The sequence below is a fragment of the Periophthalmus magnuspinnatus genome, chromosome 3 (assembly GCF_009829125.3).
Source record: "Periophthalmus magnuspinnatus isolate fPerMag1 chromosome 3, fPerMag1.2.pri, whole genome shotgun sequence".
NCBI classification, from domain to species: Eukaryota; Metazoa; Chordata; class Actinopteri; order Gobiiformes; family Gobiidae; genus Periophthalmus; species Periophthalmus magnuspinnatus.
In genome coordinates this window covers 12104912-12117860 of record NC_047128.1, presented here as the reverse complement: position 1 = coordinate 12117860, position 12949 = coordinate 12104912, and the positions used below count along the sequence as shown (strand labels likewise).

The 12949-nt window shown below is 38.6% G+C and overlaps 1 protein-coding gene across 1 annotated transcript in view; it reads right to left on the bottom strand.

Annotated features, from left to right (window-relative positions):
- Nucleotides 1-11400, bottom strand: part of LOC117393788 (multiple epidermal growth factor-like domains protein 10) — a 105353-nt gene extending 93953 nt beyond the window's left edge. The window contains exon 1 of the mRNA XM_055230259.1: nt 11325-11400. Coding sequence (XP_055086234.1) covers nt 11325-11385 — 61 coding nt within the window. The 5' untranslated portion in view covers nt 11386-11400. The remainder of the gene's footprint in view (nt 1-11324) is intronic.
- Between the last annotated feature and the right edge of the window lie 1549 nt (nt 11401-12949).

Genomic DNA, 12949 nt, shown 5'->3' with positions numbered 1-12949 from the left:
TCTTACACAGTATTGAATTATATTTCTTGCTTGGGAATACATATTTTTCCACTACTTTCCAAAGTCTTTACAAAGTATGGTGAGTCTGGTCACCAGTGCTCACAAGGAACAAATGAAAGGAAAAAATATATATCAGGGGCTGAAAAACATTGTAGATTTCTGCAGAATCAATGAGCGAAGGACTGAATTCTGTTCATCTGACATACGAGATTCATGTTATTCATGTTATTCAAAATGATGGATGAAAAATGAGCTTCTTCGTTTCACTAAAATAAACAAATCTGATTGGACGGCTGTGTGAGAAATGACAGAGGGTGTGGTGAGGCAGATATCCCTCTGTTTAAAAAAATCCGAGGAGACTATTTGAGCAGGTACTAACTCCCTACAAAAAAGTGACATAACGCACCTTTAAAACCAGTTATACCAAAGAATATCCAGCGGCAGGTTATAAAGCTATGTCTTGTTCATAAAATTGCTTAGTCCATCATTTCCAACTAATGGACACTTTGGGAACTGCAATTTCCTCAACAATTTCACCATTTGATAAAGTCAGTTTTGCCGGGGGTCAGATGAGTGGAGGACACATAATCTTCTAGTGGTCCCATACATAAATAATGGAGTTGTTTGAGGTCGGTGATAAGCAGCAGACTTCCCCTGACACAGTCCAAATATGGCTGTGATTTTTCATAGGTCTCTGCTCCAATCAGAGGTGTCACACTCTATCTCTATCTCTCTATAATAAATGGTGCCATGTCTTTATAAAGAGCTCCTATTTGTCATTATCAGTGCAGGCTATTGTCCCCAGTCCTCCTGATCTGAGCTACAGCTTTTTGGAGTACACGTATTTTTAGAAAAAAAAGAGATAAAGATGAGAGTAACCCAACGCTTTTTGATTATTATTAATTTGGAGTTTTTGTTCATAATATTAGTAGCAGATGACATGAAGCGATATGCCAAATGTAGTTTAATTGTCTAACTAATATGGAAACTGCTAATTAATATAGACTTTGATACCACAATTATAATTAAACACGCTCTTTAATAAAACATAATATCATTTGAAACACAATAACTCCCATTTGATCTGATTTGATTGATTTGATTTTGAACTTGCTCCCGGGTTTTGCACACAGAAAACTACTCTGGCTTTTTTCACGTTTAAGGATGATTTTTTAGGCATAAAAGATCAGGTTCAAATAATACAAACTGTATTGTCCAATAATCAGGAAGTGCGTGCTAGTTGTTGTTAGCATTACTGTGACATCAAAACTCCGTTCTGGTCTCTGGGTGCTGTGAAAAGCACTTATAAACTCATCGCTATGAAAAATTATGATGCTCAGAATGCATAAGCTAAATAAGGAATAACTCTGGACCACTTTTTTCATGTTTTAAGACAGGAAAATGTTGTGATGACGTTTAGAGCGACATCAGTTCCCATTAGGCACTGCAGTTTTCTAAAGTGGAAGTCAGCAGTAATTTTAGATCAATATTCTGATTTAAAATATCCAAATTATAACATAATGATCCACGTGTGTCATAACTTATAACTATAGAGCAGACACATGCACGATAGGTCTGCTTTAAACTATTAGTTCTTCATTCTTTATTATGGTTAATTATAGTGTAGTTATTATAAAGTGTAATCTAATGCAGACTTGATGATACTATTCAGTTGCGGAGTAGTATTCTTTGGTAATTAGTTCTAGCAGACTCCACAGTTTGAACGTGTGCCATTGTGTAACTCCTCCTACAGTGAGCACAGATCAGTGGTGTATCGCATTCCACTGCTGTATAAACAAAGTGACTCTGGTGCCAAGTCCCTTACCCGGGTCTGATTGATACTTTGCAGTGACATCACATTGGGGGTATCCTGTATATATTTCTTTGGTGGAATTTTTAGCAGTTACCATGGTGACACAATGCACACTGCCAAAAAGGTTTTTAAATAAAGAAGAAATACAAAATGAATTTAAACAACTCATTACGAGCGTTCATGGTCCTGTTTAGGAGTTTGATGATGGGTGATAGAGTGACTAAAAGAGAAGCAATTGGCTAATGCTAGCTAGCTTGTTACTGTCATATTATTTGAGAAGTATTTGTTTAACAGCACAAATCCTCTCATCTGTTGTAGTTTCAGCTAAGTCAGTTCTTTATGGTCATGTTGTGTTAAAACAAAGCCCAGATTAAAGTCTAACTTGAGTAAGAAAGCTTCAGACAGAGCATTGCCTTCAGTTAGCATCACATCACAGGGAATGTTAATAATATCAGCTGCACAGTATCAATAGAGCAAACTGGTGCAAACTGGTGCTACAGCCTCATCCTCACGGCCTGTAAGTGAACCACGCTCTGGGCTACACTCAGCACAAACACAAGTGCTGACAACGGAGGATTCAACTTCTTCACACTTCAGGAAAAAAACTGGAGAAAGACGATACAGGAAGGGGAGGGCAAAAGTTATGATGAGGCAAAAAGATTACATATAAATACACATTTCATTTTTATGATTAAGTACGGTTGTATATTTCAAATGTATATGTTTTTGTAGCACTATGCAAATGTTCTGGTTGTGGGGTCTGCAACTAGTCCCCATGAAGAAAAGGAGGCTGCCCTTCTCGTCAAGTTGTAGTTTGGATGAAGCTTAAGGTTTTAAGAAATAATATATGTTTAGTAATACAGACAGGTTGGGACACTGTAGATAAAGTGAGCCTCAGTGAGTGAATTCTAGAGGTTCTGAGCTTTCACACGAGTCCTGTCCGTATATTTAGAATGACAAAAAGGCTCCTTTCTAAAACTGCACAAATGTAGGCTATGGTCCCTTTAAACTGGGCATCATAAGTTACTATCTGGAGTTAGCAGAAAGTGTACAATGAACTTTCTTTCCACATTGTGCTGCCATTTGTAACTCTCTAATGCTTAAGTTTGCTTTCAAGGCAAACAAAGTCAATATTGTAAACCTCCGCAATCTCAATGACTTTAAAACTACCACAAGATCAAGGAAAGCATTTTCTTTAAAGATTTGAACAAATCCAATGAAAAAAGGACAGGACATAAAAGACACGAGCAAGGACGACAGAACAGGCTTTGTCAAAAATAAAGTTTGTGACAATGGTCCAGTGCACAGAGCAAGGCTAGGGCACCTCAGCTGTACAGGCTCAGGAATATTTTATAAAGACAAAATAATACAATATAACTGGATACAGACTTTTTCAAGATCATAACAACATATATCTAAAGAGGGTTTAGGTATAATCCAATAAAGGTTTAGTGCAGGTTTAGTCCAGATTTTGTCATATTGGCTTAGTTTTGGTTTAGTTCTGGTTAGTCCTAGTTTAGGCAGTGTTTAGTCTGGGTTTAGTCCTACTGATTTAGCTCTGGTTTAGTCCTGGTTTAGGTTTTGTTTAGTCCTGGTTTAGTTCTACTGGTTTAGCCCTAGTTTAGTCTGGGTTTAGTCCTACTGGATTAGCTCTGGTTTAGGCCTCACTTAGTCCGGGTTTAGTCCTCATTCTACAAGCTTTGTTGGTTGTAGAATACATCTATAGCAGGGATCTCAAACTCGCGGCCCAGGGGCCAATTGCGGCCCGTGAGAGGATATATTGTGGCCCTCAGGACAGTATGAAAGTTTAATGTTAGTGTGGCTTCACCATGTGTTGCTCACACTGTGTACCGTATTTTCCGCACTATAAGGCGCATCGGAATATAAGGCGCACCTTCAATGAATGGCCTATTTTAAAACAAATTTCATATATAGGGCGCACCGCATTATAAGGTGCATAGAATATAAACTACTGTAGTATCTGGGGTTGTGTTATGCATCCACGAGATGGAGCTGCGCTAAAAGGAATGTCAACAAAACAGTCAGATAAGTCAGTCAGTCAAACTTTATTAATAGAATAAAAAAAAACGTTCTGAAAACTTTGTTCACTCACAAAACAAGTTAATGCATCACAATATAGTAACTCTCGAAATAGTGCAACGCAATAACAATAACTCAACATTGTTCAAACTTTAATGTCCATTTTCACAATATCTTCCAGCCTTGTTTAGTTGTAAACATGTGAAAGAAACACGTAAACCTCACTTTTTCAGTTCATTCCTCATTCACGAATCCGTCAAATTCTTCCTCTTCAGTGTCTGAGTTGAACAGTTTGGCAAGCTCGGCATTCAAAGTGCCCGATTCCGTCTCGTCAAATTCGCCATTATCCGTGTCGCTGCTGTTGTCTTAACAGTTCAGTGACAATTCCTGCCTTCGCGAAAGCTCGGACCACAGTTGAGACTGATATATCAGCCCAGGCATCCGCAATCCATTGTCAGATTGTGGCGTATGTCGCCCGGCGCTGACTCCCCGTCTCCCCGTTATCCCTATAGCGTCAGATCCTATCGTCGCCGATAGAGCGTGGTTGCGGACTTTCCAACACCGTAACTTCGCGCCCAGTCGTGCTCTCATGTAAATTCAAACGGTGTCTCAAAGCAGAGACATAGGGCTATCTAAATATTTTACCGTCATTATGGTAATCTACCTCTGTTGTCCCTCGAAGGTGACGAATGAGAGCACGGTGCTGCGGAGATTTTCCCAGTCATTTATTCGATGCGTAAAAGAAAAAATACGGATGGATGTGTAAAATAGAAGGAGTTGTGTGAAAAAATGCAGTAAATTCTGATACTTCATTTAACATGATTTTTATGGCTAAAAAGAATAAAAGTGTAGGTCTAGGTGAGCTATACTGGCCCATAGTGTGCTCAGTCCTTAAAGGGTTATTACCGCTATTACTTCGGAGACGCCTCCTGACTACGGGTGTCATAACTGATCAATATTGATCCATATATAAGGCGCATCGGATTATAAGGCGCACTGTGGGTTTTTGAGAAAATTAAAGGCTTTTAGGTGCGCCTTATAGTGCGGAAAATACGGTACTCCCGTCACAAAAGATTCAACAAATAACAATGTGTATCCATAAAATCCACAAGAATTAGCATATTTCCTCAAGTATGTTGAAAACAGCGGTGACGTTTGAGAAAGTTTTAAATACCTGATAAGCCCAGCCTCACCCAGACTCTGCCTCCTGTGGCCCCCAGATAATTTGAGTTTGAGAACCCTGATCTATAGACTCATTGCTTGTAGAATGCATCTATACCCTTGTTGGTTGTAGAATGCATCTATAGCCTTATTGGTTGTGAAATGCCTATATAACCTTGTTCCTTGTAGAATGCAACTATAGCCTCATTGGTAGTAGACTGCATCTATAGCCTTGTTGGTTGTAGAATACATCTATAGCTTTATTGCTTGTAGAATGTGTCTATAGCTTCATTTCTTGTAGAAAGCATCTACAGCTGCTTATGACGCTCTACACACAGTCTAATTATGCAGTATTGACTTCACTCACGTCTGAACTCAAAAGCTGTCCGGATCACACAGTGCAGTTTTTGCAAACAAACATGGCAGCTTAGGCAGATCTGAAGGTTTAACACAGTATTTAGTGGAGGGACAGAAATAGGAAACAGCTATAGATGTTGTCTGAAAATAGCGTTTGATGGTAGATTGGTCATCACTTTAATGTCTTTTTATTCTGTAAGCTGGTGTGTCCTGTGTGATCATGTAGAAGGACATTTGAGATTATAAATAAAATACAAGTTGTACAAGTGTTGTTGAGGAATGTTAATTTTAAAAGCCTCAAATGTTTAGCTAAGAACGAAGCTGAATCTACATGACAAATATTTAAAAATATTGTATTTATGGTTAGCTGGACTTCCATTCCTTGTTTACATAGAAGTATTAGTAGTAGTAGAAGTGGTATCACTAGCTGTGGTAAAACTAGTGTAAGGTAGTAGTAAAACATCTCATTTTGTTTTTTTCTCACAAGTATTGAGACTAGATTTGCGATATTTGTTTTAATGACATAATTCTGTTCAAAGTTCACATTTTAAATGCATCCAGAGGAGTTGACAAAAAGACTGAAATATGACTTGGCAAACTAATACAAGAATGACATTTCAGGACAGGGTTACAGGGTTAGATGTTGTTTTAACTTTGTCCGTTCAAATTGCAATTTCGATTCAGATGTGATGAATCTTGCAGCCTTAATTTGGAGGCTGTTCAGAACAAGAATGAACTATTGCACTGGAGCTGATTTCACAATAATGAACTTCACCTTAAATATTCTGGTTTCACCTCCCTTGCATCTGCCCTTTTTGTTTACTTGGTTCCTTTTGTTGGTTTGAGGAGTTCATTTGCTGGAATAGACAGGCTCTCTGTCTTTTAGGTCATTATTGAGTAAACGTTGACACCCAATAATCACAATGGCAACACCTGATTAGACTAAAAAAATCTATTACAATTTGCCTCAGGCCTGTCCTCGCCCCAGAGCAAAACTACAACATAACTGCCACTGTGGAAGTTACATACGCTGGTAAAGGCAGTCTCATACTAAATATACTATGAGCTCAAAAACACACTGCATATGTACACTTCAGTTAATTCCACCCACTGTAGTCCTGGTTTAGCTCTGGTTTAGTCCTGATCTAGCCTTGGTCTAGCCCTCTTCCAGCCCTGGTCTAGCCTTGGTTTAGTACTAGTTTAGCCCTAGTTTCAACCTGGTTCAAGCCTCCTGGTTTAGTCCTGGTTTAGTTCTGGTTGAGTTCTGGTCTAGCCTAGGTTTAGCCCTAGTTTAGTCCTGGTCTTACCCTGGTCAAGTCTTAGTTTACTCCTGGTTTAGTCCTAGTTTAGTCTTCCTTTAGCCCTGTTTTAGTCCTGGTTTAGCCCTGGTTTAGCCCTGCTTCAGTCCTGCTTTAGTCCTGATTTAGTTCAGTCCAGTGAAAACCAGTCTTCAGTAGGGATGTGGAATACTGACATAAATTAATGTATCTTTATTTGTGCTTTTTACATAATATTGCAGTGCATCAAAAACATGCTAAAATGTGCCAGTCGATGTCTTAACTGAGATCACACTGTGAGTTTCTCGCAGTGTGATCTTTAGATGTAAGGAAGCATCTATATACTCAATATTGTACTTTTGCATTGCATATTTTCAAAATGACTAGTATGAAATCTATCTTACCATTTCATTTGATCAGTGATGCCCACCTCTAATCCTTTGGTAGATAGCTGTCCTGGTTAGGTTTAGTCCTGATTAGGTTTTGGTTTAGTTTTTGGTTAGTTCTTATTTTTAACATTGTAGAAATCCTAATTTTCAACGTCAAATCTTAAATGAACGTCTTGTTTTGTATACCAAAGGTTTTTATTTGGATACATCAAATATCTGTGTTTGAGAATCACAGTCCAAAATGAGATCTTTCCTAATCACAAACTGATGTAAAGCTCTGATAAGGTCAATGCAGGATCTTCGGAAAACAGGAAGACCCCTCATCCGTGTAACCACATTACAGGCCACCTCCTCCCATTATGTGGAAGGCACAGTGTCCTGGTTTAGAGTCTGATTTAGTCCTGGTTATGTCTTGATGTAGACCTACTTTGCATTATATAGAACTGATGTGATCCTGATTTAGACAGAAATTGACTGATCCTACATATTTAGACAGAGTTCTTGTCTCAAACAGAAAACACTCTGTTCCACCTTGTGATGTCATGTGGTAATACAGGAAGTGCTACAATCTGTTTTTAAACTCCATACACCTTCACTGGAATCATTTGGATGATTTCAGCCCTGGAATTGCTAATCTCTGTTGAACGAAAGGTAAAAGGAGCTCTTAACTTGAAAACTACCACTTCCTGACATCACAAGGTGGAACAGAGCATTTTGAGCTTTGGAGATATAGACAGAGTAATAATAAAGGGTTACTCAAACGTGTGTGTGAATGAAACAAAACACAACTCCAGGTATGTTTTTGATGAGGTAACAACATTATAACATGGCTTAAAGCTCAAGACTCAGTTTTATGTAATATAAGACCTAGCTTGTACTACGTTAATATCATTAAACTTTTGAAAATCATTGGCCGTAATCTACTCCATCTCTCATATATAATTACATATTGATGTAACAGCCCTGATAAGCTTACTGATGTACTACGGCATCACTAAACAGGAAAGACTCATACACCAATCTAATAACAAATCCCTCTCTTTCGGAGGGATGCATTCAATTAGCTTCCTCTGCGCTCCCCCGGACAATACGCATGTCCAAGGAGGTTAGTGTAGCATCATAAGAATTAGCTTGGGGCATTGAAAGCACTTGGACCATACTACACAATGAAGTCATCCCCTGCGTGGATCTAATAAAGTTGTTTACAAGCAGCAGTGAAGTCAAAGAATACAATAGCCCCACGTGGTCGCTACGGTAACCCCCAGGCAGGTCCATTCTCCTCCATTTTAAGATAGAAAGAGCCCAGCGTAGCATGCAGACGACCATCTAGAGTGGATAATTGATTTGCTTTGAGCGAGCAGTGATAAAGACCAGCCAAAGTCATCTTGACTTTGTCTCAGATGGGAGCAGTTTTGAGTCATTTCAAATAAAATATATTATAAGGATTAGTACTGGCTTAATCCTGGTTTTGTCCTGGCTTAGTTCCAGTTTAGTCTCGGTTTAGGGTGTGTTCAAAATTACTGGGTAGTCCAAGACCTGGTTTAGACCTGGTTTAGACATGGTTAAGTCCTGGTTTGGTACTGGTTTAGTTCCGGTTTAGACTTAGTTTAGACCTGGTTTAGTCCCTGTTTAGAGTGGGTTCACAATTGTTCTGGTTTAGATATGTTTTATTGCTTAATTAAGTTCAAGTCCTTGTTTATTCCTGGTTTAGTTCTGGTTTAGACATAGTTTAAACCTGGTTTCCACCTGGTTTAATCTTGGTTTGGTGCTAGTATAATCATAATTTAGTCAAAGTCTTAGTTCAGCTCTGGCTTAGTCTTGGTTTTGTCCTAGTTTGATTCTGCATGGTCCTGGTTTAGTTCTGGTTTAGGGTGCGTTCACAGTTGTGCTGGTTTAGATGTCTTTTATCGCTTGATTAAGTCCAAAACCTGGTGTAGACATGGTTTAGTCCTGGTTTGGTCTTAGTTTGATCCTGGTTTGGTCCTGGTTTAGCCCTGCTATCCCTCCAGTATACTATAGCGAGCAGTGATAAACACATGTCACAGACATCTTAACTTTATCTCAGATTGGAGTCGTTTTTAGTAATTTTAAAGGTGCACACAATCAAGTAACAGGTCAATTCTATGAAGAAATGACCCTGTTCACAGTAAGAATACATGTTTCTTAAGTATTTGTTGGGCAATAAAACACCTGTAATAGAATAATTAAAACACATATGAGTTGAATGTCAGACCGTGGAACATTACAGGCAAAGCAATAACATCTCCATTAGTGTTGTCACAGTATTAACATTTCAGTACTAAATACTCAATACTCAATATTGATTCTGATACCACAATGATAATAAAAAATTATTTCTTCAAACAGTAGAATGGGATTTTCAACATTAAATAGTAGTACTTTCTTTTACATTCCCATGTGGCCTTATATCTGTGTAATCCCTCAGTGGTCCAGGTAGGTTCCATAGTGGTCCGTGGTCTTATACTTGTTCTGATACAGCTTAATCCTGGTTTATCCCTGGTTCAGTCCTGGTTCAGTCCCAGGTTAGTTCTGGTTTCCCCTCAGTGCAACATGCACACACTGTACTAGAGTGGATAATGGATTTGCTTTGAGCGAGCAGTGATAAAGAGCAGCCACGGACATCTTGACTTTGTCTCAGAGAGGAGCAGTTAAAACAAATGTAAACACTCTTCTGCAGATTATTAAAGTGAATAATGAGAAGACAGACAACTCAACAGAGGACACACGATGGCGGGTAAGCCATAGACTAGACTAGTATATGCCCATAGACCACTATAGAACCTACCTGGACCACTGAGGGATTACACAGATATAAGGCCACATGGTAATTATTCCTTAGTATCAAAACTGAGTGAAATTTTAGTAGCGTGACAACATTAACTAAGGTCAAATCCTCCAGCTAAGGTATCCAAGACCACGAGGGAAGTCCTGGTTAAGCCCTTATTAAGTCCCGGTTTAGACCAAGTTTAGTTCTGGTTCAGTCCTGGCTTATTCCTGGTTTAGTTTCGGCTCCATCTTCATTTAGTCCTAGTTTAGTCCTGGTTTAGTTCTGATTTAGTGCTGGTTTACTCCTGGTTGAGACTTGGTTTAGTCCTTGTTTAGTCTTGGTTTAGTCCTGGTTTAATTCTGATTTAGTGCTAGTTAAATACTGATTTAATCCTGGTTTAGTCCTGGTCTAATCTTGTTCTGGCCTTGGTTTAGCCCTGGTTTAGTCCCAGTGAAGTACACGTGAAGTGGATAATTGATTTGATGTGATGAGTAGAGTAAAGAGCAGGCGGACATCTTGACATCCATTGGGGCAGGTATGAGTCATTTTGTGGACAGTGGGGTCAGCAGGAAGCTTACCATTAAATCATAGTTTTCTAATGGTTTTTATACAGGTTTAAAATGACATTAAAACCACAACTTAACCTGTCAAATACATCAAGAGCCCCTTTGGGTTTTGGTGAAAACTGATTTAGATTTGGCAACTCAAAGCTCAAAGTATGATGTCACTGTTTTTACAAAGGTGGGTCTTAGTGTGTCAATGCTAATGCTAACTTTTATTAAAACGTTGAATCTAACATCACATCACAAGTACATTTGTAGTAAAGATGACCTGATTATTTTTACGTGTAGATAATTATATCTGTGGCGTTATTTAAACATTTCTCCCAAATTAGCATTAGCAGTAGCACCGACACACAAAGATGGGTAATATGTATTTTTATAACTAACTAACTCATGATTTTGTAAATACCTAATGCGCATTGCTGTGGTTGTATTCTACATGTGTAATATTGTGATATTGTGTGTATGTGAGAATGTGTGTGGGTCAGAGAGTGGACATTGGCCATTGTTGTAATATTTGACTAAATGCAATTTCATTGTATAAATGACTTGCGTAAATCAGGGACTGGTGTTTAGCTCTAATCTGGTGTGGGTCATCTCTGTTTTTTTAGCTCAATGTCTCTGTACATTGTCCCTTCAAAAAAAGACTAAACTAAGCTAAACATACCTTTGTAAAAAACTTGCATTTATAAATTGCTTAACATGTTGTCAGTGACATCGACCTGCAGCTACCTGTCCACTGTCTGATCTGTCAGGATTTAGTGATTTTAAAGCCTCATAGACATTACATTACTGGGGAAATGGCAGCCAGACTGTCGCTCTGATTGGAATGAGCTAGTGCTGTTGGGCACAGAGCCTATTCCCCGGGTCATATACACAATGACTACAATTCCTTGTGGTGTCTATGGGGCAGTGCACTTTACATGAGACACTTACGAACACACAGATCTCCGCTCTCGAAGAACCCAGGGCAGCACTGAGAGCGTCTGCGGTACATGGTCCTCACTCCTCTCCTGTACGCCGTCTTGTAACTGATCCTGGAAACGCAACACACGTAAATTAGAACATATGGGCTGGATATCGTATCTGTCACTCAAACTTTACATTAGACGAGTTATTTACTGTCAGTCCTAATAGTCAATGGTACTAAGTGGTTTAAGGCAAGAAGTTCCATGTTCGACATAAGGCAGTATATAGTATAGATAAAATGTTGACCATGCTATACTTAAACTTGGGTGTGAGTGGCATAGTGGTAAGAGCATTTGTCCATCAATCTAAAAGATACAGGCTCATGAGTGAAAGGGTTGACAAAAATGTTGCTTTAAAGAAGACATAAGCTTTTTGATCCTGGAAACACACAGAGAATAAGAATGCAATGGTCAGATACAGCAGTTTTACGCTTAACTTAGATTGCATACATTATCATTACTTTCAGTCCTAGTAAGTATTTTATGATGCCTCAGCTTCATATATAATTGTAAATGATAAATGGTCACATTTTATATAGCACTTTTCCACCTTCAAGGTACTTCACAAGCACTTTACATTAAAGATCCACTGACCCATTCATATACCAGTGTACGCTGCTACCAGGGGCAAAATGGTTTAAGTGTCTTGCCCAAGTACTCAACAGGAGTTGGAATTACACCATCAACCTGTTGGCCAATGATGTTTTATGTCAAGAGTGGGATTCGAACCAACAATCTTCGGATCAGTGGATGTGGTCGCCCCAACTGAGCTACTGTGTATTGCATGTATTGTATCGTATTGCTCAATAATATAACCGATATGTTGACTGGTAGTAATTAACACTTTGGCTTTAAGTATCTGCCAATCCCTAATATAAACACCTATTTATGGAAAAGCACTGATCACAAAGAGTAAACACCAGTCTTCAGTTGAAATTTGAACCTCTTACAAAAATATTGTGTTTTGAAAATAACATTGTTGAGTCTTAGAGGGCATTTTGAACGGACTCAAGGACACTGAGGTTTGGTGACATTTAGCAGAAGACGGATGGTTTTAGCCACAGGAGCTAACGCGACTCCCATAAAGTTTAATGTGGTCGTTAGCGCGCCGTGCCAATGTACTCATCAGAAATATCACTCCAAAGGGTCCAGGGGAAAGGGGGTGGGGGGAGGGGGGACCAAAAGTTATTTATGAAGCTAAAAATATTATAGTCAAAAGACCACTCACTATTTTTATCTCACATTTAAAGTCAAAAAGTTACATGTTCATGTATTCGTTGTCATAGTACTTTCTTTTATATTCCCATGTGGCCTTATATCTGTGTAATCCCTCAGTGGTCCAGGTAGGTTCCATAGTGGTCCATGGGCGTATACTAGTCTATGTGTCTTATAATTGTTCTGATACAGCTCAAGATCATTCTAAAGCTATTCAGAAAAAGTTCATTTCGGTCCTGTGAATGTCACTTTTTAGTATCAATACTAGTTCAAATGAGTATCTAGTTTTGATACTAAATTTAGCATTGTTTAGTATCAAATTTTTGATACTTTTGACAACCCTAGGTAATATAGAGTCAAAACTCAAATGTACACGAT